This window comes from Carettochelys insculpta, chromosome 3 (genome assembly GCF_033958435.1).
Source record: "Carettochelys insculpta isolate YL-2023 chromosome 3, ASM3395843v1, whole genome shotgun sequence".
In the NCBI taxonomy this organism is placed as follows: Eukaryota; Metazoa; Chordata; order Testudines; family Carettochelyidae; genus Carettochelys; species Carettochelys insculpta.
The window spans coordinates 20,959,291-20,987,066 of NC_134139.1; the positions used below are offsets into that span (position 1 = coordinate 20,959,291).

At 42.6% G+C, this 27,776-nt stretch overlaps 1 protein-coding gene across 1 annotated transcript in view; it reads right to left on the reverse strand.

Moving 5' to 3' along the window:
* Positions 1 to 1,351: 1,351 nt before the first annotated feature.
* Positions 1,352 to 27,776, reverse strand: part of PCSK2 (proprotein convertase subtilisin/kexin type 2) — a 204,243-nt gene continuing 177,818 nt past the window's right edge. Inside the window, exons 9-12 of the mRNA XM_074989445.1 lie at positions 13,451 to 13,666; positions 11,364 to 11,464; positions 9,510 to 9,737; positions 1,352 to 3,757 (exon numbers count right to left, since the gene is read on the reverse strand). Of these exons, the coding sequence (XP_074845546.1) occupies positions 3,271 to 3,757; positions 9,510 to 9,737; positions 11,364 to 11,464; positions 13,451 to 13,666 (1,032 nt within the window). The 3' untranslated portion in view covers positions 1,352 to 3,270. The remainder of the gene's footprint in view (positions 3,758 to 9,509; positions 9,738 to 11,363; positions 11,465 to 13,450; positions 13,667 to 27,776) is intronic.

Genomic DNA, 27,776 nt, shown 5'->3' on the forward strand with positions numbered 1-27,776 from the left:
ACTTTACTTTGCATCAGTGATACCATAAAAACTTATCCTAGCTGGACATTTTTCAGTGCTTACCCTGATGCAAAAATTCTGAAGAGTTTGAAGTCAAGATATATCTATATATATAGCTATCTATATAGATATATATATGTATATTGTATATACACTTATTTTATATATCCGTATATCAAAACTCATCATTTCTGTTAATCACCCCTTACAGTCATTGTGCATTTAATAAGTTAAGTCAACATTATGAAAATATGACCACCCATTTAGATATTTTGCTGCTATATAAGACATTTAATGTTTAAACAGAGATTGCAAAATTACATGAATGCAATAGGAATTAACATACACTTTCATTTAAAATTGCCACAAGGATATTTCTTAATCCAAAATCATTTCCCATATTTCAGAATACTCTTCAATATGTTTAAATGAACTGTTTCTTCAGTAAATGCATACACATATAGTGTGCGTATATGTATGTATTATGTTCCATACTATATGCAATATATATTATGCATGCTTGCATATATATATATATATATATATATATATATATATATATATTACATATTTTATATATCTCATATGTTTTTATGTTATCAACACGTATGTACAGACAATAGGGGCCAATTCTTCCCTCAAATATACATGCACAACTCCCATTACTTACTGGGAGTCATAGTCACAATTCAAAACCCAGTGAAGACAATGGGCATCTTCCCAGCCCCAAAGACACCAACATAACTAATTTAAGCCTTGGTTCATTGCCCATGTGTCTGTCTGAGATTAGAATTGACCCCTGGTGTCCCTCCATTTAGTTTAAGACCTTCCAGATGAAATATACTTGATGCTTTCCATCTATCTGAACAAATGAACAACAACAGGATTGTAAGAGCCACTTCTATTAGGTGGCATTTTAAAACTAAAAGCCTGACGGGGTTGGAGGAGGGGCTGTTTCTCTTCTCACTTACCACTAAGGCCGTGTCTATACGAGCCCCAAACTTTGAAATGGCCACACAAATGGCCATTTCGAAGTTTACTAATGAAGCGCTGAAATGCATATTCAGCGCTTCATTAGCATGCAGGCGGCCGCAGCGCTTCGAAATTGACGCACCTCGCCGCCGTGCAGCTCATCCCGATGGGACTCCTTTTCAAAAGGACCCCGCCTACTTCGAATTCCCCTTATTCCTATGAGCTCATGGGAATAAGGGGACTTCGAAGTAGGCGGGGCCCTTTCGAAAAGGAGCCCCATCAGTACGAGACACGCAGCGGCAAGCCGCGTCAATTTTGAAGCGCCGCGGCCGCCCGCATGGTAATGAAGTGCTGAATATGCATTTCAGCGCTTCATTAGTAAACTTTGAAATGGCCATTTGCGTGGCCATTTCAAAGTTTGGGGCATGCGTAGACGTAGCCTGAGAGTGAGTCCATTATCTGCAATGGAGTAACGCCTCAGTTACATGATAGGAATGGAAAGCCTATGAACCTTTAGGTGTTTAGCTTAGCTTACAGTATACAGCATTTAAACATAGCTTAAGTAGATAAGTTGTTTTGCATTTGAAAGGAAAAGAAAAAACTGTTACGGGAATTTAAAAGATGAGCATTCACTTGAGGTAAGAGAATAAATATCCATTCTGGGGTAAAACTATTCATTTCAAAGCCCCTTGGAGACATTTTAATCATTAGCTAAATACACGTGTATTGTAATTTTAGTTTGCAACTGATTACCGAAAACAACTCTTGATAACACACAGTTTAGATGTATGTTCTGCATGTTAAAAATAGAAAATAACTGAATTCTGAAACTAGTTACTGCCAGCATCCTAGGCCCTAGTCCTGCAAACATTTATATGCGCTGTCATAAACATGATGTGGTTCTGCTGAAGCCATTTAACTGCTCAGCGACTTAAAGTTAAACTAGTATGTAAGTATTTGCAGGAATGGTTCCATAGTTACTGTTCAGAGATCCCAGTCCTGAGAATACTTGTCTGTATGGTGTTTGACATTGTGGGTAATGTCCATTGAAGACAATGCCAGTACATGGATCAGGCTCTGACTCAATTTGCTTTTCAGGATGTGATCCTAAACACAATTGATTAAGAGATTGCAGGACTAAGTCTTTAAAAGAGCAACAAAGATTTGTGGGAAAATTTGCCGAAGTTTATTGCTAGTCAAAACTAACTTTGCATTGTGCACATATCATAATACCAGTATCAGATACATTCCTTCTGAAACAAACTTGTGCAACTCAAAAGTGATCTCATCTCTAGATTTTAAAATAAAAGGAAATTTGAACTAAAACTGGCTTTGGGACTGAGAGTTCATATACCAAGTTCCTCCGATAGCAAATTACTAGTCACAGAATATGGGGGTCTGTAATGGAAATGGTGACGCAGCCTTATCTTTCGCTGCCATAATACATTTAGTAAAAAGGAGAGCAGATGCACATGGCACAAGGGTATCCCACTTTTTTAAATGTTGTTCCCACTGTGCTGATTTGACATAAATTGGATTTGAATTACTACATTTAAAAAATAGTTGTGCTTATAGAACATTTGGACCCTGTTTCTCAATGCATGTTGTTTATCAGATATTTTGAACATCATTTTGTCTCACTTTATGCACAAATGAATCACCTCTAAGTCAAGAAATGTGTGTGTGTCTGTAAAGGATATACAAAAAGGCATTGATTTCTGAGAGGAGGTGGTGATCTTCCTTTATCTCTGGATTTCTTTTTCTTTTTAGGGCCTATTCCCATTTCTACTGAAGGCAATGGGAAATCTCCCACTGAACTCAATGACACAGAATCAGGCTGTTAGTCATTCAAAGGCATCTCTAGCCAACTTGCTAGTGTTAACATCTCTGTCTTGAAAGCTGCCCAAATGGGTTCATTACCACTTCCTGCCAGGTTTTAAATGTACCCCCTCTTTAATTTTTAAACACAAACAACATTTACCACAAAAATATGAAGAGAAAAGCCACCACGGTTTTGTTTGCAAGTTATTAACTATTTGTATGACACAAAATCATTTACAGTCACAAACTGTACAGTATAGTGGACAGGGAACACCAAATTTGTGGCTTAGAATTAAAAAAAAGACTGCTTCAGTTGTAACTAAAATAATCATTGACAAGATAGAGGAGTTTGAATCAATCAGGTAAGATAATTTGGCTACGGAGACGATCATTGTAACGTCTAACAGAGGTTTGAATAGTAGAAAGGTGAGTAGAAGGATTTAGGAGAGGAAAAAAATGAACATGCAGAGACCAGTGCTAGTTCTTGCTCAGTAAACTCTTCAGACTTCTCTCTACTGCTTCATCTAATTCTTCTTCCAGCTCCTCCTTCTTGGACATAGCCAGTTTGGATTGGTAATCTCTTACTATTTGGTCTATATATGGTGCGCTTTGTGTCCCATGTAGCATCAGTGTCCATTCCTTCAGTACTCCCTTCTGTGGCATGCTACCAACAAACCCAATTTCCAGAACCCAACTGCCTCTGGGGTCTTCTCCCCACGTGTGTGTTGTCATGAAAGGCCATTTGTCAAAACCCACCTTGGAGTCATCATCTCTTGGTCGTCGGCTCAGTAAAATGGATTTAGTCCCCATAGGCGATGTCATGTTGATGTTGAGGTCCCCTCGCCTAGTTGCGTTCACTGTTATAACTGCTTGCACATGTTCAAGGTAGCGGACAAAATTTTCTTTCCCCTCACAAGCATCAGTTGTAAGTGTTAGAACCAGCTTGCCACTTGATGGTATTTTTCTGAGGGTAAATTACAGTAAAATAAGTTAAACAGATACATGTAGTAAGGCACACCTTATTTTTGATTAAACATCTACATATGTTCATACAAACACAAAAATATTGTAATAAAATTTGAAGAGTATGAATGGCCAATGTTTTCTGTTAATTCCATAGCCTCCTGATATAAATGTAACCCTTTTCATAGTAACTCAAAGCAATTAACTGAAAGGAAATGAAGGACCCAAATCTAGATGGACAGCTCAACAGCACTCAAGCTTTATACTATACTTGACATTTACTTTAGACAAACTTCCAGCAACATCCATGAAATTTGCCTGAATAAGGCAGAAGTAAAAACTAGGGAGGAAAATTTATGGCTGGTCTCTGGGTGAGTGCAATTGAGACTCTTTGGATTTCACATTTTGTACCTGCAATTACACTCTTTGTGTGAGCAAAGCAATTGCTCCCCAGTTGTCAACCCAGAAGAGGCAGGAAAGAGGCAGGGGGCTGGAGCCTGCCAAAGCACCCTGCAACAGCCCCACCCCACCCCAACGGTCCTGTAGACTAGCCAATGAGAGGTTGAAGCTGTGAGTTCATTCCCCATATGTTCCTGAGAAGCATGGAAGACACTGTACCTCACAGAAGGACAACGCCACCGAGGACTAAGGTTGGTGCGGTGTGGCTCCATGCTACCTTTAGCACAGGGGTCGGCAACTCCTGGTATGTGTGTCACAACTGCCATGCGAGCCGCTTTTGAGCAGCATGTGGAAGGAGCTCAGCCCCACCCCTGCTCCCTCATTCAGCAGGGGAGCAGAGAGGGACAGCTGAGCTCTGCCAGTGTGCCTGCCAGAGGGGAAGTTAAAGCACCTGCACCGCCACCCTGACTTCCTGCTCACACCACATGGAGCAGTGCAGGTAAGTCAGGGCAGGGAGAGTTTGGGATGGAGGGCACATCTACAGGACTGTTGGGGAGGTGGGGCTGTTGCAGGGTGCCCTGGCTGGCTAGGGCTTGGCATCCTAGGCCCACTGCCTGTAGCTGCTGGCTACCCACAGGGCTCTCTGCCCCAGCCGCTCCTGGCTCCCTGTCGCAGGGATCTCCACAGGCCACCCCGACCCCAGCCAGGGCCTGCCGTGCTACCAAGAGGGCTCCAGGCCCCAGCCAGTTCCCTGCTGCAGAGCTGTCCTGGCCATGGGCTGCGGGACTGCCAGCAGGGCTCCTTTTCTTCGGGCTGTGGGGCTCCTCATGGCCAGCTGCGGCCCCTATGGGTGCAGGTGGGGCTCTGCGCCACAGCCGGGCTCCCTGCCGGCTCTCCACTGGGGAGGCTCCCGACTGGGGCTGGGCTCCCCACAGTGGGGCTCCCCAACCCCAGGCAGGCTCCCAGTGGCAGGGCTCCCTGACCCTGCTCCCTGTCCTGGGGCTGCCCATAGACTCCCCAGAACGGGCTGCCAGTGGGGCTCCCTACCACCAGCAGGGCTCTGCTGCATCCTGCATGGCTGGTGCTCTCTGGTACAGCAACATCCATTGTCCTGATGGACGAAGGATGTTGCTGGACAAGAGAGTTTCAACCTGTACTTTACCAGTGGGCAGTTCCCTAGTTTGCCAACTCAGTCCAGCTTGCAAACAGTAATTAAAAGAGAGGGGGTGGGGACAAAGAGGGACCCTGGTGGAGCGGGCTGGCGGCTGGACCAATAGGGATCTGGCAGGATGGGGTGGGGGCTGGCCCAATAGCGATTCTGGTGGTGGCTGGCTCAGCAATAGCACCTGGACTCTCGGCGTGTGCTGCCCTCTTTCCTCCTGCCCTGCCTCCCTCCAGAGTCTGAGGGGCAAATGTGTCTCGTGTTTGCCTCCCCCCACACAGACAGGTGGGTGTGTCTCGTGTTTGCCTCCCGCCCCCTGCACAGACAGGTTGGGTTAAGGGATGTCTCATGTCCCCCTACGTCCTGCATGGACAGATGGGGGGCAGCCAGGGTGGGGCTGGGGCATGTCCCCTTCCTCTGCTGGATGAGAGATGTTGCTGGACCAGAGAATCTGGGAAAAGAGAGGTCCGATCTGTATTAGAATCCTGGACATTTTTAGATATTTAAAAAAAACCATCCAGATGGAGATTTAAAGACAGAAAAGGTAAAACTCAGCATCTTTATTTATTTATTAATGAAGCTTTTATAAGTAGGACTATCAATGACCTTATAAAGTATCACTGGCACTTGGCCTATACGTAAAGGTCAAAAGGTCACATTTTGGCACTCTGCGTCGGACAGGTTGCTGACCCCTGCTTTAGCCCAGGCCTAATATGCACGCCTAGACCCTGAAAAATTACCTCAAGAATTGACTCACAAATCAAAATAACTACAGAGATGGCATAAAATTACTGTGAATGCTTTAAAAAGCAACATGCTGTGAAAGACCTAAAATGTTGCCTCTGATTAAGTGAAATAGTTAAAATGATGTAAGAATTACTTCAGTCATTAAAACTTTTGGTGTAATTAGCAAACTGTGTTGGCTGTTTTACCTGGCCAAAAATTCATCTACTTGTCTAACGTCTACGCCCTTCATTATGTAATTGGTCATAATTCTACAGTATTGCATGTGACACCTTTTCTCTAATAATTTAGAATAAAGTTCATCAAAGCATGTCAAACCCCAAACCAGTATCCAAACATATTTCTTTAAGAAAACTACACTCTGTTCCGGATAATGTTTTTAACATAATATAAGAAGAAGAAGGGTAAATTACTACTAGATCATTTTCATACTCGACTAGCAAAAAAAGAGTTGCGAAAAAAGTTATCATATTGACATTTTCAAAACAGCAATTTCAAATTATCTAGTTTCAAGCAACTTTTTGTTCAGAAATTTAAGCTAATACAATCAAAAAGATTTTTTAAAAGAAACTGAAATCAAAACATTTTGAAATTATCAAAACATTTCAAATGTTCAGTATGAAAACATTCGGATGATTTGATTTTTATCCTATCCAACTCTGTGTGAGAGGAGATTTTGGCCCATTTTGTCTTGATAAAAATAATCAGTCTGCATTTTAATTATGCAGTCAAATCTGAGCCATCCTTTAGCTCTGATTTTGCAAAAGCAAAATTTAATGGATGAGGTTCTGTAAAAACAACCCACAGCCTTCCTGGCCTATCTTAGTTCTGAGCCATGACGGCATATTGCTTTCTTCCCCTTCCCCTACAAAATAATAATGACTTTAATAATGGCACTGCACAGTCAAATTGCAAATGCTATAGCATAAATTGGCCATCATTAGGTTAGGATTTCAAATAATTAAATTGAACTTTAGCTGTTGTAGTCAATTAGCATTAATTGATTCACTTGTTGACTCATTCGGCTTTGCACATGAAAGTAATCAGAAAATAATCTGACTACCTAGCTTGCAATTAGAGATGTAGGAACATAAAACAAACACAGTTAAATGCTGTAATGTTCAGACTGAATCTGTGATACCTGTGAATGACTGTTTTAGTGACTTGGTGTTAAAATTATCCACTAGAATAGAAAATTGCCAAATTTGCCAAATTGCCAAATTTATATTATAACAAAATGCACACCTCTTTCCACACCTACACATTATTGTAATATTTCCGGTCAATGCATGCTTCATAAGGTATCATTTGAAAAAAACACAATTTGCTGATCTGTTTTGTCCTGATAAAATATTTGTGGAAAAATTATATGTAAAATCAGATTCCTCTGTATGACATTAATGAATTAAACCCCAAAGCTCTGCCCAAAGAGAAACTGGCAACTGGTCTTTCCTAAACAAGGGATTATGTGCTCTGCTTCATTTGTATGTAAACAGAGTTATCTAGCAAGAAAGGAAGACACGGAGTTCAAACATACGAGAAAAAGTCAGCAGGGAACATCCTTCCACACAGACTTCGTCTCTTGTACTCAGACTGAGACTTTTCAGCTTAGAAAAAAAGGAGACGATGGGGGGATTTGATAGAGGTATATAAAATCATTACTGGTGTGGAAAAGGTGAATAAAGAAAAGTTATTTACTTGTTCCTATAATATAAGAACTAGGGGGTCAGCAAATTAAATTAATGGGTAGCAGGTTGAAAACGAGAAAAAGGAAGTTCTTCTTCACACAGCATGTAGTAGGCCTGTGGAATTACTTGCCAGAAGAGCTTGTGAAGACAAAGATTTTAACAGGGTTTAAAAAAAAACTAAACAAATTCATGGCAGTTAGGCCTATCAGTGGATATTAGCCAGGATAGGCAGGAATGGTGTCCCTATCCTCTGTTTGTCAGAGGCTGGAAATGGAAGTCAGAAGAAGGATTGCTTGGTCATCACTTGGAGGTGGAAATGCTTTTCAAGAGGGGGGCTGGAACTACAAAAAGAAGGTGCAAACACCCCCTGCCATCCTCTCCTCCCCACCAGTTGCATTCATTGGATCTGAAGAGACAAAAGAAGTAGGTGTTGGACTGTGGGGGAGGGGTCTTCACGACAGAGTTTGTTCAGTAGTCTGCCGGAGCATGTCATGATACACTTTGCTTGAATCTAGTATTGTTTGTTAAATTAGAGCATTGACACACATCTTTTTCTCTTGTAACCATTTCTTACTTTCATGCCTCATTACTTGTACTCACTTAAAATCTGTATCTTTGTAGTTAGTAAACTTGGTTTAAAGTTTTATCTAATCCTGTGTGTTTAAATTGAAGTGTCTGAATAACTATTTGAGCTCACAAAATGGAATACTGCACCTTTTAAGAAATAATGAACTTAAAATACGTGTTTTATCCTGGAGAGGACTATGGAATACAGGACATACACTGTTAGATGAAAATCCATGAATGAAGGTGTGTTGGGGTCATCCTGTAATATAAACAAGGCTGGTGAGAGCCAGCATGTAACCCAAGAGTAGCTAGCTGCCTGCAGTTACACACATGCATATGTGGCTTGAGTGTCTGAATATTGTTTATGAAGTAGAGCCCAAGTGGGAGCTACTTCAGCTTGTAAGGCTCCCAGAACTGCAGGTCAGGGCTGCACCTGGTATGTCACACACATATGACATTAATTGGTATGTACGATTTAATTTAAATGGTTAAGAGACTTGTCCTGCAAATCTCATACAAATGGTGCCACTGATGTAAAAATAGGATTATTCATGGGAATAAGATGTACTTGTGTGATCAACAAGTTACAAGGTTGGACCCTTGGCTTTTGAAAAAGAAAATATCACACACACTGGCTATGTCTACACTAGAGAGTTTTGTCAAAAAAACTTGCATTGTGTCAACAGAACCCATGAAGCATCCACATTCCCAAGGTGTTCTGTTGACCGTAAATTGACAGAATGCAGCACTTTTGTTGACAGAGTTCTGTCACGCCCCCATGAGGCAGAACACCTCCGTTGACAGAGATCTGTCGACAGAAGCCAGTCTGAATGTCCTGGGGGGGCCTTCTGTTGACAGACCTGGCTTCCAGGACACTGGGCAGCCCTGTCTGCTGTGCTTCCAATTGGCTGTTTTGTCGAGAGCGTGGCTGTGCAGTCCAGCCACTCTCTGTTGACAGAGTGGATCTCTCTTTCTATCTGCTTTGCAATCTGGTCACAATCTGTCAACAGAAGGTTTGTCAAAAGATATCTTCCGACGGTAACTTCTGTTTACAGATTATTCTAGTGTAGACACAGCCACTGACTCTTACCCATTATATCTGACTCTCTGTATATGTATTTGGCTGTTATCAGTTATGTTCATGAAAGGGAACAAACTCAATAGTTAGGAAGAAGAGCACTCTCTTCACTTACTCAGGTTCTTGTATTGATCCTCCAACACAATGAAATCTCTCTGGAACTGTCTTCCAGTCTTTTGCCATTTTAACCATTGCCCCTGCATCAAGGACTCCATAGCCAAACAAATGGTTAAATTCCAGACCAACGCCATTTCTACGCCATTGATGGACTTCATCATGAAGTTGGTTCCTTTTTGAGGTGAGCACTGTCAGATGCTGCATGTCTCTCCAGGTCAGATCCATGCTACGGAAGAGTGACATAGAAAAGGTTGCTATTCTCTGGTGTCCAGAGGAGGATGGTTTTCTCTTTCCATAGTAAGTTTGAAAGCATTGGTGTATCTGAACACTCAATAAAGTAAATCTGCTAAAAACAGCGTTGTGGACATTGTGTGTCAGGTTTTCACAGTTTTTAGCTGCTAGCCCAACTCTGTATAATGACACTGCCTGCAGTGGCATGTGACCCACTGGTGACTGCCAGTAGCAAAAAGCCCCAACTACAGGAGACAGGCCATAATGCCAACAGGCAGAACTGAATCAGGAACATTTGAGTACATGAGCCTCCACTACTTGAGCTAAAAACCAGCTGGCTCTCAGCTAAGGCTATTAGAGGAGACTCATTTCTTATCTCTGTAAGTGTTCTAAGTGCTACTACAAGGGACAGTGAACCACACCCAGTAGGTGGGTAGGTTACAAGGGAACTAGATGGGGAGGGCTCTGACTTTAAACTCAAGAGTTCCTTCCCTGGCATCTGGCAAGTAGGTCTTGCCCGCATGCTCAGGGTTTAACTGATTACCACATCTGAGGTCAGGAAGGAATTTTCCCATGGATCAGAGATAATGGGTAGCGGGGGGTCACTCTCCTCGGCAGCACAGGCTGTTAAGTCACTTGCATGTTTAAATTCATGTAAATGATGGATTCTCTATATGCTGAAGTCTTTAACTCATGACTTGAGAACTTCAGTAACTCAGCTAGAGGTTAGAGAACTATATCCGGAGTGGATGGGTGAGGTTCTGTCACTTGCAAGATGCTGAAGGTCAGATTAGATTATTATGATGGTCCCTTCTCACCTTAAAATCTATGAATCTAGGAAACTGGGAGGCTTCCTCCCAGCTGCAGCATAGACAAAACCTCTATGGTCAGAGTCCCATAGGAGCATTCTAGAATCTTAAACCTTAGAGATACCTATCAGCCCAACAAAACTCTAACCAAAGAGACTCTGTCTGGAGCACAGATCCCAGCCAGCTCAAAGCATTGGAAATATGGCAAGAGCACCTGAAAGCAATGGGGAAAAGAGTGCGGTGGAAGCAGACGCTCTAGCTATATCTCTACATCCATAGATGGGAGGTGAACTTTGTGCTTGCCAAGGCTTATGCTGTGCTCTGTTAAGGTACAGCAGAGGAAAACTCAAGTGGTGGGGGAGTGTCCATAGGGACACAGCCAGAAGTGGGGATAGAGGAAACTGGAGGAGGGAAGCCTGTGAGACAGCTTGGGAAGAGGACATCGGAGAGACTGATGGTGGGGCAAGAGAAACCAGCCAGCCAGAGAGAGAATATGAGGAGCACTTCAGCAGACAGGAAGAGACAAAGCAGGTGGGGAGAGGAGGAAATATATGTAAATTATATACACTATGCAAATTAGGGCATTCTTTTATTTGCATACTCTCATCCACATTTTTGCACCTGCAGCTTGATTCAAACCCCCAGGCATCAACAGGAGTCTTTCCTATTATTTCAGTGGGCTTTGGATCTGGTTGTTACAGTTTAAACAGGCTTATCTCCATCCTTAGCATCACAGGCAAGTTATTTAAAAACCAAAGCCAGAAAAGCTCCTGTTTGCCAAAACCCAGATTAGAATGTTGCTCAAAACCTACTTAGCCTCTAGTGCCAATGCAAACACTCCGGCTGCCTCAGGTGCGGCTGCAGATGTGCCTGAATGACGGAGGGTACAGTTGCCATATAAATCTGTTGTCGCCTGTAACAATATAGAACAAATGTGTCAAACTAGCTGTTCCTTTCTCCCTTGTGCTACCCACACCCAACAGCAAGCAAGGCAATACTTGATCATTAAAATTTGGGAGAATATTGTGCCTGCTCCCCACGTACAGAATCAATACTGCCTTTTCAACCGGATAGGTTTTGAAGTAGATTGGCTGGATGTGCAGGGAAGGGGAGAGGGGAACACATGATTAAGCAATGACAGTAAGCAGTAAGTCTTCCTTAACATCTAAAATTCATACAGAGATGATATAACTATACATATAAACAAGCCCCCCCTCTCCTTTGGTCAACAACAGTATTTGAACCCAAGTCTTTTGGCACCACAGTAGCCTTCTACTGCTCGAATTTCAGGAGTAGTTCCAATCACTGGTAGTAGTAAGGTAATATCATCTATGTGGACTGGCTCCAAGGGGGAAACGTGATACACAGCCAGCAAGCAGCTGCACACTGATAGTCATGCATGACACATCAGTCAATTTGTGCGTACACCTGATCCCAAGAAAAGTGTCAGCCTTCCAAACTGATACCACAGAGATGTATCCAGACAGTGCAATTTGCCTCTATGTGCACAATATGAAATAACTGGAAAATGTGTAATATCCATTGACAAACACTGACCTTTTCATAAATATACTGGCCAGGCCCTTGTTAAGTACTAGAGTCCATCCCAGATGCTCTAAAGACTATTAAAATAAGTGGATCCCCCGCACAAACAACTCTGGCATATTAGGAGGAGCATGTTGTGCCCTTCCAACAGGTTGTGTAGTGAGATCATTCCCAGTGTGCACCTGGAACTGTGCAGGATTGCACCATTAAGATGTGAAGCTCCATGCTGCCCTTAACAGAGGCTGACACCTATCAGGTCTAATTTGACACCCAGGCTACATCTACACTAGACAAAAACTTGGAAATGGCCATGCAAAGGGGACTTCGAAGCAGCCAGGGTCCTTTTGAAAAGAAGCCCCATCTGGACAAGCTGCGCGGCAGCAAGCTGTGTCAATTTTGAAGTGCCATGGCCGCCCGTATGCTAATGAGGCACTGAATACGTATTTCAGCACTTCATTAGTAAACTTTGAAATGGCCATTTGCATGGCCATTTTCAAGTTTTTGGCTAGTGTAGACACGGCCCCAATGTTTCATCCATGGGACAAGGGTCATCTTTCTGTTTTGTACAGCACCCCACACAATGGGGTCCCTGGTCCATGACTTAGGCACCTATGTGATACTAAAATGCTAATAAATAAATAAATAACTGTTGAATTAAACAATGGGATTTGTGATTCAAAATGTCAAAGTTGTTCAGAGTTTCACTCACATCCATTAAAAGGAGCTTTAACCTTTGCTCCAGAAGCTTCTTACACTATTAAACAAGTATTTCTATAACCACATTCCTAGATTAATCTCTTAAAAAACCATTAAAGAGATTGGCGTGAAGCAAGATATACAAAAACCAACCTAGAAGCTAAATTATATTCTATAATTCACTACTACTTTGCCCTCAACATGTTTTGTGATCACCTATAAACTGCCAAATATACACAGGGTCTTAGATAACTTGGCAACAACTACCTTAACCTAAAATATGCTTAAACAGAGGGTGATGTGTTAGGCTGGGGATTTCACTCTTCATTATCACGCAATTACACAAAGCAAATCTGTCTGGGAATTGAAAATGCGGAGGACACAGAAATAAATAGGCTGTGGCTTCACTTTCCAAATCGTATTCTGATAATTAGGGAACACCACCTACATGAAGCCATAAAGCAAAGAAACTGCTGGCTTGCTGTCAGTATCGACCTGCCTTCTCATCAGCTTGTGGTTTGGGCATTGTTGCGGATGGCGAATTAGAAAATATTAGTCAAAACAAAGGAACATCTGCTGCTTCTAAGCAGCAAATGATGGGAACAGGCACATGTGAGCGTAGGGAGCAGGAGGACAGTACAATAATATCTGTGCTCACCACACCAGCCTCGGGATTTCTCTTCCTCCCATTGCTGAAAGTGGAAGCCAAGGTCGAAGAGCAGCTTTCATCGTACAGAGCGGTCCGGCCATCGTTAATGGCAGAATTGATGGAGATAGTCCACATGCTAGATGCATAACCGTCGCAGTTACAGTCATCATAGCTACCCCCGTCCCCAGAGGCCCAGACGTAGATGCTTCCCTTGCCGCCACGGCCCTGGGGAGGAGAAATTGAACCTGTCAAGTTACATTATTCATTCAAACATGAAGCAAGGAATCCATCTGTCAAGGAAAAAACAGGCCCTGGATAAATATGCATCAACAGCCAAGCTGATTGTGCGTAGACTGCTGCAGACTTTAAAAGTCTGGGTACCCGTTAATCACAGCCTGCTCTGCAATCTTTTCTGTACAGAGTATTCTCATTTATCACTATGTTGGCTTGGTGCACCACAGCCCCAAAATTAGGGTTGGGGAATGGGAGGGGCTGAGGACTCCAGCTGGGGGTGCAGACTCTGGGATGGGGCCACAAATGAGGAATTCAGGGTGTGGGAGGGGGCACCAGGCTTGGGCAGGAGGTTACAGTGTATGGGTGGGTGAGGACTGTGGCTGGGAGGGGGGCGAACTCTGGGGTGGGGCCAGAGAGGAGGGATTTGGGTGCAGGAGGGTCTCTAGGCGGGGACTGCGGTGTTCGGTGGAAGAGAAAGAGATTGGGATTGGGGCAGGAGGCTGGGATATGGTGGGGAGCTCTGGGGTGTGTGCTCTGCTCTGTATATACCTCCTCAAGCTGCTCACGGAAACAGCAGCACGTCCTCCTTCTGGCTCTGCCATGGCTTTGTGTGCTGCCCTGCCTCACGTCTGCAGGCCCCTCCCTGCAGCTCCCACTGCAGGCGATTGCCAGCCAATGGGAGCTGCAATAATAGTGCTTGGGGAGGGGCAGCACACAGAGCCCTCGGGCAGCCCCTACACGTAGAAGCTGGGGGTGGGGAGAACACGCCACTGCTTCCAACAGCCACACAGATCTAGGGCATGTACAGAGCAGGACAAGCCCCAGACCTGGCCCTTCAGTGGGCACTTGAGGGCTGGATCAAAATGGCTGAAGGGCTGAATGTGGCCTGCAGACTATAGTTTGTCGGTCTCTGAGCTAAAGGGAAAGAGAGTAGTATCTTCCAACCACTCCATGCAGCCAGGACGAGGGAGGGGGTATTACAGAACCTTACCTCAGAGAAAAGAGGGTGCACAGAGGTGCTTTAACTGAGAGCCTGGAAACCTTGGGTAAAATCCTGGCTACACTGAATTTAATGGAAAAGTTCCCATTAATGTAAATGAAACCCAGATTTTAACCTTTGTGGTTTTGTCCTACCCCCTCCTCCTTGTTTAATTGTGATATTATAAAAGGGAGAAAGCACGCTGCTTAATGTCCTGCTATTTGAGTATGCTTGAGTGCTGAAGGTTAGAAAAATCTACCTTTTTGCCAGTTAATGAGCAAATCTGATCTGGAATTGGCAAAGCACACAAATACATTGTCATTTTACTAGAGTGTGTTCTCTGACTGTACTTTACACCAAATCCCATTTCGCAGAAGTGGCTCTCATATCTTTTACCACATTACAGTGGATGATTCCATGTCATTCTTTCAAACAAGTTAGCAAGTAGCATCATAAGGGGCTGATATTACAGTGGGATTTCTGCTGTGAGGGTGTATTTCTTCTCTGGAGGAGGACTTTTGTAATGAGGTTGATGACAGTTGATCAACTGAAATCAACCTACGGTACCCATACAGACTCGTGATCAGTCATTTTAGATACAAGTGATTGGCTACACTGGTTTAATACCTTTTATCGGTCCAAGGAGTGATTCTTAAAAAGCACAGCATCAAAATAAGAAAAACAGTGTCTTTTTTCTTCCATTTTTAAGTATATCATTGGACTCAACCTGCTCCAGCTACTGCTAAAGTAGCTGGAGGTCTGAGGGAAAAATGAAACGTGAATGCAGTATGATAAAGTAATTGCTTGCCAGAAGACAGTGTTTTCCTTCTTTGTTGACCTAATGTTTGTTAATGCCCCAATGCCATTCCCAATTACTAGCACTGTAATGAGTCCAGGCCTGTCAGCGGAGATGGGGGGAAGAGGGCAGTTGCCCCCAGGCCTGGCATTGCAAAAGGGCCCAGAGGTCTGGCTGCTGCCACTGCTACTTTGGCAGCACCAGCCCCTGGAACTCAGGGCCCCTTTGAAGACCCATGGCAGTGCTGCTCCAGGTATGCATGACTGTGAGTGAGCTGGGGAGCAATGCCACCCTGCAGGTGGTGCTGAGAGCTGACTGCTCTTGGCCACGCCCCTTCCTCTCCTGGACACACCCCATCCAGGGCATGGAGCCGGGCCCCCCTCCCACCTTGCCCCAGGGCCCAATGCAGATGTTGGCACCACTGGATGAGTCCTGCAGGTCTTAGCAGTAGTAATGTAATGAACACCTCTCTTCTTAATTCACAGGACTGCTCCTTTAAGTAGGTGAGAATACGGGATGTTATGCTTTGCTAACTCTTGTGATAGAAGATAAAGCACGGATAAGCAGTGCTTGGTACTAAGAAAACAAGATGGCAGTCACTTTGCCCTAACGTCCATGGGTCTTAGCTAACTTCCCCGTGTCACAACACATCTTTTGTTAGGATAGAAAAGCAGGGATTCTTTTATCAAGTTAGAAAAAAATCTTGTGAAATGTTAATACAATGTAGAAGAATAAATCATGAATAACATAAAGAAGCTTATCAGTGCAAGCAGCAGGATCTGAGGCTAGAGAGTGTCAGTTGGGACAACCTACTAAAAATAACTCATTGATAATAAAATGTGAAATACCCTGAGTTATCATTAGCTAGGATTGAGTAAAAGAATTTTTAGAACATTTTTTGAAAGCATTTAATGCCCTCTCCATATTTTGCCCAATTCTCTTTCCATTTTCTCATGTTTCATTCTAGACAGGACTGGAAACAGAAGTACCTGAAAACTGTGAAAAAGGCTTGTCGTCCAAGTGAAGGGCTAGAATTCTCCTGAGAAAGCCCATTCTTCTGAGATTTCCACCCCAAAGAGGCAGATTGCAGATATTCAGACAGATTGCAAGGGGAATTTTTCGGCTTGTTACCTGAACATTTGGAGCTCTCCCCTCACTAGTAAAGGTACCAAAGCTTGCTTAATAAAACCCGGAAACAAGAAAAAGGGAAAACCTATCCACTTTGGAGCTTAGTTGCAAACCTGGAATGTGGGTCAATGTTATTTAATGGTCATATTGTGCCAAGTCAGAGTAAATCTAGCTGTTTCAGAAGCCAGGGATGGAATTATGGTTTCAGGGAATGTCCACAGTTTTCAGTAATTATCGGAAGCTTTTTATATCAGTGGGATTAGCTTGAAGAAAAAACATCGCAGTGGTTTCAACTAAGTGCTGTATGTAATGCTGAGGGCCTTCTTTTGAAGTTCCAATTCTCTCATGAATACATTTACACTAATCCCATTAACACCAATGGACAGTGTAACTCAACATTAGGAAAGGTTGCAGGATCAGGCCTTGAACACAGTAGGTATAAGTAAACCCTGAACGTAACAGGCACAGTTGAGGGAGCTTGCAGGGAGACACATAAGAAGAGAAAAGGAGAGAATGAAGCTGCTACATTTCTGTAAGTATTTTCACTCAGATTCCTGCTTGTTTCCCCATAAAATACAGCTCACATTTAGCTTCCAGAGTTGTGGTGCTTGTGAAGCCAAAACTGGAACTGGGAGTTGAGGGTCAAGCAGTGTGGGTTTGGCACAGATACTAACAGAAATCTGCAAGACATTCTTTGTTTCATCGTTACGTACATAAAACACAATACAGGAGGACGTACAAATCATTCAGGCTACGTCTACACTAGCATTCCTCTTTCGAAAGAGGCATGCAAACAAAGGAAATCAAAAATGCAAATGAGACAGATTTACATACCTGACAATTAATTCGCATATTCTACTTTCGAGAGAAGAAAAGCAGTGTACACGCATCTCTTTTGAAAGTAAACCCTATCTTTGAAAGAACCCTTCTTCCTATTATTTTTCAGGAAGCTCTTTTGAAAGAAGGCTATGTAAATGAGGTGCCAGATATGTAAATCTGTGCCTCGTTTGCATTTTCAACATCCTTCATTTGCATGCCTCTTTCAAAAGAGGAATGCTAGTGTAGATGTGGCCTCACTGTTGTAGAAAGCTACCGTACTATTTAAAAAACGTATCTAGCTGAGGAAACCAACAAGTTGCCTATGGCTGTGGCTACACTAGCACCGCTCTTTCAAAAGCGGGTTGCTAATGAGCCACTTCAGCAGTACTTTAATCACCACCAACAGTAGTACTGTACTCTGTAAATTTATACTGCACTTGCTGTATTTATTGTATTTACTTTCACTATACTGTACTTATGGAAAACATAATTAAAATTTACGTATGGTTAAAATGCTGGTTATTTGAGAGTTCCGGATGGTAAAATGGCAGATATGTGTTTACTGCATGTGTAACTTGTTTGTACCTGCGTAAAAAAATGACAAGAAATAACCCAAGGAAGTTGTTTTTGTTCAGCCTAGGGAGCACTGTCACATTTTTGACACTCACTAAGCTATGTTATTGCTCAGGGCACACATTTTTAATATTCTTGTAAAGTTTACTGGGTACAATTACTGTGCTTTGTTTACAGTAAACCTGGCCAGGAAACTTTAATTCTTATCTAATTTGTGGTCTTTAAGGGCTTTGTACAGGATTAATGTGCAATACAGGGAGAGCATACGCAGGCAGCCAAACAATTATTATCATTAACAAAGCAAAAAAATCTGTTGGAACACTGCATCAGTAAGTCCTGGCAACAACAGGGGTCAGATTTGAAGGTGTGTCTTTGAAAAATGTAATAAAAACAAAACACAGCTGAATACTGTTTTCTATCAAGAAACATTTGTCATTGGATATTCTTTCTCCCTTTCACATTAGAAGTGTTAGTGCAGCTTCCTTCCTTCCTCCCTCCCTCCCTTCTTGAGATAGGAAATGTTTTGGACCTTGCTGCATTACAATTTGTAACAATTTTGTCTCTGCCGTAGAGTTAGAATGGTTTGTAAAAAAGAGAAAGATCATTCATTATTAAACACGAGCTTTCTGAAGTCTTTTCTATAGGCCCTTCTGACATTTCTAAAGGACCATATTGGTTTCATTCCTGTTCAATGGCATACTGTTTTCCCACAAGTGAAAATATGTTTCTTTCTCTTCCAGTGTTGTAGTTCAGGTTAATAGTTTTATATTGAATCCTATAGACATTTACGCTGCAGACAAATATGAAATGTGTCTTTAAGTAACAACCATTAATTACATTCAACGGGAGTGTATTGCTGGAAATGGGACAATGTGGCTGGAAAATGTTGCTCTGCCTGAACATTTTTTACCAGATTGGCCTGTGCACGTAACACCTCATCACCTCCCTGTCACTCCTCAAACCAGAATCTGAACCCTCCAGTACTATCTGCCAAGAGCAATCTAGAATCCTGTATGCATCCAAAATAGCCACACACCCTTATATATCAGTTCCTGTTTGGGTGCTGGCCAGTAAAATGGCCAGGGTTAAGAACATAAGAACAGCCACACTGGGTCAGACCAAAGGTCCATCTACCCCAGTATCCTGTCTTCCAACAGTGGCCAATGCCAGATGCCGCAGAGGGAGTGAACACACCAGGTAATCATCAAGTGATCCATCCCCAGCCACCCATTTCCAGCCCCTGACAGAGTAGGGAAATGATTCCTACCTATTCTGACTAACGATTGATGAACCTGTCCTCCATGAATTTATCTAGTTCTTTTATGAACCCTCTTAAAGTCCTGGTCTTCACAACATCCCCTGACGTGGAGTTCCACAGGTTGACTGTGCACAGTGTGAAGAAATGTTTCCTTTTGTTTGTTTTGAAGCTGCTACCCATTAATGTCATTTGGGCTACGTCTACACGTGCAGCCAACATCGAAATAGCTTATTTCGATGTTGCGACATCGAAATAGTCTATTTCGATGAATAACGCCTACACGTCCTCCAGGGCCGGAAATGTCGATGTTCAACTTCGACGTTGCTCAGCCCAACATCGAAATAGGCACAGCGAGGGAACGTCTACACGTCAAAGTAGCACACATCGAAATAGGGATGCCAGGCACAGCTGCAGACAGGGTCACAGGGCGGACTCAACAGCCAGCCGCTCCCTTAAAGGGCCCCTCCCAGACACACTTGCACTAAACAACACAAGATACACAGAGCTGACAACTGGTTGCAGACCCTGTGCCTGCAGCATAGATCCCCAGCTGCCGCAGAAGCAGCCAGAAGCCCTGGGCTAAGGGCTGCTGCCCACGGTGACCATAGAGCCCCGCAGGGGCTGGAGAGAGAGCATCTCTCAACCCCCCAGCTGATGGCCACCATGGAGGACCCAGCAATTTCGACATTGCGGGACGCGGATCGTCTACACGGTCCCTACTTCGATGTTGAACGTCGAAGTAGGGCGCTATTCCTATCTCCTCATGAGGTTAGCGACTTCGACGTCTCGCTGCCTAACATCGAAGTTAACTTCGAAATAGCGCCTGACGCGTGTAGACGCGACGGGCGCTATTTCGAAGTTGGTGCCGCTACTTCGAAGTAGCGTGCACGTGTAGACGCAGCTTTGGTGAGCCCTAGTTCTTATGTTATCAGAACAACCAAATAACTTTTCATTATTCGCTTTCTCCATACCTGTCATGATTTTATAGACTGCTATCATCTTGGTGGTCACTTGATAATGAGTAGGACGACCTCATATCACCCTCCTATTTGTGAGTCCATTGATGGCTGATCAGCCCAATTCTGGAGACGCAGTTTTTTCACAGAAGGGCAGGTGTTGGCAGCTGCTGGAGGTGCGCGGGGCAGTTTTTAACATTACTTTCTTCTTCTTGATCTCTCCTCGTCTGCACTGCAGTGGGACCTCTCAAAGGGTGTCAACACCTCACTGTTCTCTACTGGGGATGGTCTTAGGCAGGGTTCTTCCAAGTGTCAACACCGGTGCTGCACTTTTTCATGTGTGCCTTCAGCATGTCCTTATATCACTTCTGCTGGCCCCCAATGCTCCTCTGTCCTTCTTCCAACTCAGAAAACAGAATTTGTTTAGGGAGGCACTAACAGGACATCCGAACAATGTGACCTGTCCAACAAAGTTGTTGATGAATGATAATGGCTTCAATGCTGGTCATGTTTGACTCTTCCAGGATGCTAGTGATTGTGTGCCTATCCTCCCAAGAGATATTCAGGATTTTCCTGAGGCAACATTGATGATATTGTTCAAGTGCCCTCAGATGATGCTACTATGGTCTCCAAGTTTCGCATGCACACAATAGTGTTGGAACAACCACTGCACAATGTACCAGGAGCTTTGTCTTGGGATAGATGTCCCAGTTCTTGAAGACCCTTTGTCTCAAGCGGGTGAAAGCAGAACTTGCACAGCTCAGATGATGCTGGATTTCTGCAATGTTGACTTCAGTGAAAAGATGACTTTGAAAGTATGGGAAAATGCTCCACGTTTTCCAGCAGTCCTCCACTGATGTCAATAGAAGGTGCATGAGACTGTCCCATTGGCAAGGGTTGGTGGAGCCCCTTCGTCTTTTTGCTGTTCAGTGTGAGGTTGAGATTCTCATATGCTTTAGCAAAGGCATTTAAGATGGTCTGAAGGGCTGTAGGAAAAAAAAGCAGCAACCATGTTGCCATCCGTATATTGGAGCTCCATGATCACGATCATGGAGGTCTTGCTTTTAGCCTTCAGTCTCCTGAGATTGAAAAGCTTCCTGTTCATTCTACAGACAAACTTCATTCCATCTGGAAGCTTGCCATCAATGAGGTGAAGGGTCATGGTGATGAAAATGCAGAACTGCTGGGGCAATGATGCAGCCTTGTTTGACTCCCATTTTGACCTCAGCGGGGGTCATTCTGGGATCCACTGTTGCTCAATACTGTGTCAGTCATGTTGTCATGAAGCAGCATCAAGATGCGAATGAATTTTTGGGGCAGCCGATCTTTGAGAGGATGGTTCACAGTGTGCTATGACTGACTGAGTCCAATGCTTTGGCAGCATCCACTAGCTCACATTGTCTCTGGGCTGCCAGGTCTCTGCTACTGAGATTTTAGGTTAGGCCTCATCCCCATATTGACCCCTGGATTCAAACCTTTCCACTAGAGTTTCAGATTTGGATCATGCCTTCCTTAACCAGAGCTATTCTCTCCTCAGTGATCTGGACTGGGTAAGAATCTGTAATCTAGACAATTTTTTATATTGGAATAACAGAGCCTAAAGTAAGACACATGTGAGTATGGCTTCCCATTACTGCCTAGAGTTATGGACTTCATGCTCTGTTCATGGAAATCCATTATTGCCTCCTTTAGAAAGGACTCAGCATAGTCCTCACTTAGATTTGTCTCTTATTTATACATTAATTTAATTAACTTCAGAAGGTAGCTTTCCTGCAAGAATAGTCCTGAAAGTATTTCATATAGGTAATGCTCATTGACCTGAAAAGGTGCCCTGCTTATGGACTTGAAGATATAGGTCATATCTCATCCAATCGTAACAGGTGACTTAGACTTCCCTGACCACTGAAAGCTCTTATTTGAAGTGTTAATATAATTAATAATGGTTTCTATTTAATTATTGATATTTTCTTTTATTAAATTAATAAATAATGAACTTGAAAGCCAAGTCATATTCCATGCCTAAAAAGGCAGTAACATAGAGGAAAACAAAGCTAAGGTTAATTGATATGAAAGCAAACACATGAACAAATCTTTCAGGAGTTATCTTCAACCAGGTAGTTCATTTGTAATATAAACATGGATGAGTTGGTTTAAATAAAATATGAATGGAAGTAAACTTCAGTGCAAAGCCTGAATCAAGCCTCTGAGGTTCAAAAGAGTTCAGATATTGTTTGCTCCCAATAATTATTCATCTCCATGTGCCAGTGTTTTGCTCAGCTGGTGTAAATTAGCATAGCTACACTAAACCATACTGATGAAAATGGGACACTGTGAAAAATAAACATCATCAGCGGGACCCCTTGTGGACTCTCCTGGGCTGTGTCTACATATGCTGCTTCCAGAAGATCCCCGCAGGCCATGAATCAGCACGTGTATTTTGGAGTCCAAAAGAACTTCTTCCGCATTCCGAATCACATGGCCATATGCTAATGAGGTGTGGGAAATTTACATCTGCACCTCATTAGTATCTTCCGGGCTGCTCACTACCATGCCACTTCTGGAAGAAGGGATGTGTGGAGACACAGCCATCATGTTTAATGTGAGTTAGGCTATTTGAAGCTGACTTTATATTTTTACAGGCAGTTTGCACAATTCTAATAATCCCATTTGTACTATTCATGACTTTCATATTTCAAAACTAATCCCTCATCAGTACACCTTAGATTTAGTAAAGGAGAAAGGATTTTAATCATCTCATTTAATTTTCACTACTGAAAATATTTTTCCTAACCAGATCAAGCCATGAATATAGGCCTGTCACTTTCATTTTTGCATTCCCATGCATTAGTTGAGTGCTGATTTTTGTTTCAGTCACTGAAGGGAAATGGATCCATGCCCATGTATTCACTTATAAAAAGTACAAGAAATTAACAGGTATGTTTTACATTCCAAACCACATGGAATCAAACAATGAAACATTTAAAACAAGGATCTATCTATATTCTGAAAGTTACTATGTTGGGATACTGTGTTGCAACATGGTAGCATTCTGTCTCAGTTTTAGCAGTAGTTGGGTCTTTGAGGAAAATAAAAAATTTCACTGCCTAAACACTGAAGTCTATTTTACTAGTAGCAATTAAATCCATTGAGTATTGTCAGCTTTACAACAGTGCAACAGATCGTGAAATTTGCCTTCACAGATGAAGCCCAGTTTTGGAAGGTTACAATAAAGTTTTATTCTAACTTACACAATCAAGACAAATAGTTTTGATGCTATAAAAGCTGCAGTAGTAATTTAAAAGAGAATTAGTAGGACTTCCTTCAAAAGAGAGCTAATACACAAGATTGCAATATCTTAAATTAATTTGATGATGGCCATTGAACTACTGAGTTGAGTAGGTGGTAGGAATTTTGATAATGTATTGCACTCAAACTTCAACTTCCAACAATAGAAAAGCAATTTCTACAGCACTAGATGGTGCATTTTTAATACTCTTACAGCTTCGTTCATTGGAGAACCCAATTACAATGTCATGATTAGATTATAAATTCTTAATATTTCTCTCCTGGCAATTTCTCTTGTCACAGGATTTTCTTAGGTAAAAACATGTTATGGGGGCAATATATTCACCAGATGTGGAGAAGAAGAAAATATATTGTATAGTTAGATTGAGCAAGCCAAAGCCACATAAATTAATTCAAGCCACAAACTACCCTTTAGCACCCAATAATAAAGTCTACATGATTAAAATGTAATATGCAGAAATCAGCTATTCTGATTACTTTTTTCAGTCCTTTAAACTCAAATAGCTGAAGCTGGAAGTTGGAAGCAGCAAGAAGAAAAACCTATTGGTAGCCCTCATAAAATGGGGACAAAGCATAAAACTTCTAGACTGCATATTTAGCTCTATAGTTTGGGCTAGAATCAACTCCAGTTCAGGTGACTTTGCCTGACTCAGCTCTGGGTTCAATGTCCCCAGTGAGGGAAAGTCAACTTGCAGGAGAGTTCTGTTACTCCAAGCATTGCATTTGACCCACCACCAGCCACTGTCCCAAAAGTGAGCAGAAACTGGCCCAGAGAGGGGCACCTCAGCTTGCAAGACATTCAGTCATCTTTGACCTTTATACACCCATCTTTCCATCTATGATTATTTTTAGGGTGCCATTCAATGCTGTGCCTAGGTATGGGGGCTTGTGTTAATCCCTCTTCCTTCAGAATGAGCTCCAAATGAGTCAGCTGATCAATTAGAATCTATTGGACAGATCTTTAATTCCATTCCCCTTTTCTTGTCCTGTGCTCCATATTTGTGTCTGTATTTATCCCTCTCGTTGGGGTAACCTCTTGCCCTAACTCATCAAAGAGACGTGCTCAGGCCTACATGCCCACAGGCGTGGAGGTCAGCACAGCAGCAGCAGAGCTGATGATCAAGGATCCCTTCTGCTGGTGCAAGTTAAGAAAACTCAGTATGCGTTTGGCACAATATGCTCAGCTATGCACCTTGCTGTCACTCCAAAGAGAAGCAAAATGTGCCCTTTCTCACTACACTCCAACTCCTGCTACTGACCACATATGTGAGGAAGAAGATTGGGGCACATGGCAAGCCAGATGAAAATGTGCCCTTTAAGCATTTGGAGGGAAAATGTACTAGCTTGGCCCCTTTTTAGTGCTAAGGAGCATAAACCTGTCTTACTCCTGCCAGGGGTGTTTGGGGAGACAAAGGCCCCTGACCATCTTCCCCTCCAACCCAGGGCACTTATGCACAATGGGACAGAATGTTGCCCTTACTCTGATGTGGTTTTGTATTTAGGTACATACCATTTGCCGTACCAGATCAGAGCAATGGTCTGACAAGTATCCCACCCCAAAAAGTGATCACCACCACATGCTTCAGGGAAAAGTGAAAGAAACCCACAGTAGAAAGCTGCGTGATAATTACTTCCACCCCTTCCCTAAAGACCACACAGTTCATCCTGGTTTCTCATAGCTAGAGATGACTTAAACCTTGAAATTTTGCTTCCCCTCCAATCAGTCTGTACCTATTTTGCAAAAAGTTTTTCCCTAGATAATGTAATTTATATCATGCTCTCTGCTCTCACCTCTTTGTGTAAAACTCAAGCTTGTACTAATCATCGGACTTTCCTGATATTTAAATGTATGAAATTTAATCAAACCTTTATTCTATATATTCTTAAAGTCTAACAATTTTATTGTGGCATAAGCTTTTGTGAGTTCCAACTCATTTCATCAGATGCAGGAAGTGAAAAAAGAAAAAGAAACAGAGAGCAGGGATACACAGATGGAAGTGTGACATCAGAGCTAACTCAGTCAGGGTGGATGTGGATTAAGAAGCTGAGAATACTTTAGTTGAAGATTACTTATTGTAAGGAGAGAGCCACTCCCATTTCCTATTCAGACCCATTCTGATGGTGCCAAATGTGTATATTCCAAGTTATTTTTGCTGAAAACCTGTCTATACATTCTGCAAACTCAAGAATTGGTATATTTAGTACTTACTATATTATTTGTCTTTTTGCTGATAGTAATGACAGCCAGTGAATTTGTCCTACAAACCTACTGATTTTTAGTAAGGGCCACCAATTCCCATGGAGAGCTGCCTACTGGAATGTAATTACAAACAGAGAGCTCACAGATTCATTCTATAAACAAGCCCAAGTCCATTTACACCAGCATTATTGCTATTATTCTTTAATATTTGTACACAATAGCAACTAAGACACCCACTCAGGATCACAGTCTCATTGTGCTAGGCAAAACAAATAATAAAAGGCCCTCCTGCTCCAGAGTATTTACAATGTGAGAGACACATTCTGCTAACCCTTATTTAGGCTGAACAGTACCTTATGTGTGGAGTAAAGTGCTGCTGGGTGTTACAAGAACCTGCCCCTTCATTACCAGAGGATGGAAGAATGAAGATAATAAGCAATCAGAAGGGAGAAGGCCGAGGCACACAACAAGTGTGTGTGTTGACATAGTCACATGTTAACCCAGCTGTTTGGAGTCCCTTCTTTTTTAAGCATCAAAGAAAAGTAATGAAAAATGAGATAAGTATGAGAAATCGCCACCATTATTTCCAGCTCACCATTGTCAGGTGACATTTTACTGCAGAGATCACAGGAGGAGGAAGTCTGGAGGAACTATTTTAAGGAGGACATGGCAGCATGTGCTCAGGCATTCTCATGAATGTCTTTTCCCCTTGGATTTAGTTCTAAATTGCAGTGGTAACAAGATGAACATTACTTGTGCTTGTCAATTAATTTAATTGCATATTACTAATGAAAAAAAATCTTTGCACTCTGTATCATCCCAATTCTTTATTTTCATGTATTGCATCAGAGACAAAGATATTAAACTTGCTGTGCGAAGTGGTTCTATTGTGTTAAGTTTCCTTCCAGGACATTGCAAGTACCATTTTCAGTTTAATAGCACATTTAAATTCTTGACATGTCCCTGATTCACTGCCAGCATTTCAGCTCTCATCATTTATTCATGAGATTCTACCATAGTGTCTGAGAATCCTGCCCTTGACTGCAAAACAGAATTCTTTTTTGAGTATATGAAAAATACATGACTTTGCTTTTTGATCAGTATTTACCATTCTGAAAATAGTCATAAATTAAACTTGTATTTATACATTCTATATAGATTTCAGATAGTAGGTGAGAAAGAAAGAAAGAAAGAAAGAAAGAGAAAGAAAGAAAGTTCAGGACTGATATTCAGACATATTTAAGCATCTAGAACAGGGATGAGCAAGACTTTTATGTCAGGTCCCACTTTTCGTCCCTATAATTAGCAGCCACCCCACCACCACCTGTCTAATGTAATCAAAACCCCTGGAAATTTTGGTTATGGTCATATGAAAAAAATACCCCTTTGGCATGTAACTAGCCCTCCTTTCCATCTACACACAAATCAAGCTAACCTAGGGGTCAGGCCCAGGCTCCCAGGACTCCCTGGAGAGGAGGAGCCAAGCTGAAGCCAGGCCAGGACTCGGGGTTCAAGCTCTGTTATTGTGCAGCACAGATGCAACCCCTCCTGGACTTGTGCTTTGGGAGGCGATGGAACGCATCCAACAAGCTGACTTCCCTACTCCTCTAGATAGCCTAGTTTTGTGGGCAATCAGGTATTCTCATGCTGCACCATGAACAAAAGGCAAGAGAGGTACACGTCGTGGGAGAGTCTCTGGAACTCACGGATGGGGAACCTGAACTCAGGCCCTTATAAAGCAGTGTAGATGCTGGGGTTCAATAATTCCTATCTGGAGATTACAAAGGACTCTAAATACCCATGTCCTAGGTAAATAATGACTTGAGTTCTACCAAGTCTGGACTTACTTTTCAGTGTGCACAGATGCTCAAGGGCTAAGGAACTTACCCAGCATCACAAACAGAACCTGTAGCAGTGCAGGGAATTGATTCTGTCTCCCAGTTCACTGGCTAGCATCCGAACCCCTGGATCATCCTTCTGTAGGCTTTACAGTGGTTAGAGCATTGGCCTTGTAGACCCAGGGTTGTGAGCTTGATCCCTGAAGGGGTCTTGTGGTCTGTGGTTGGTTAGCTTAAAAAAAAAATCT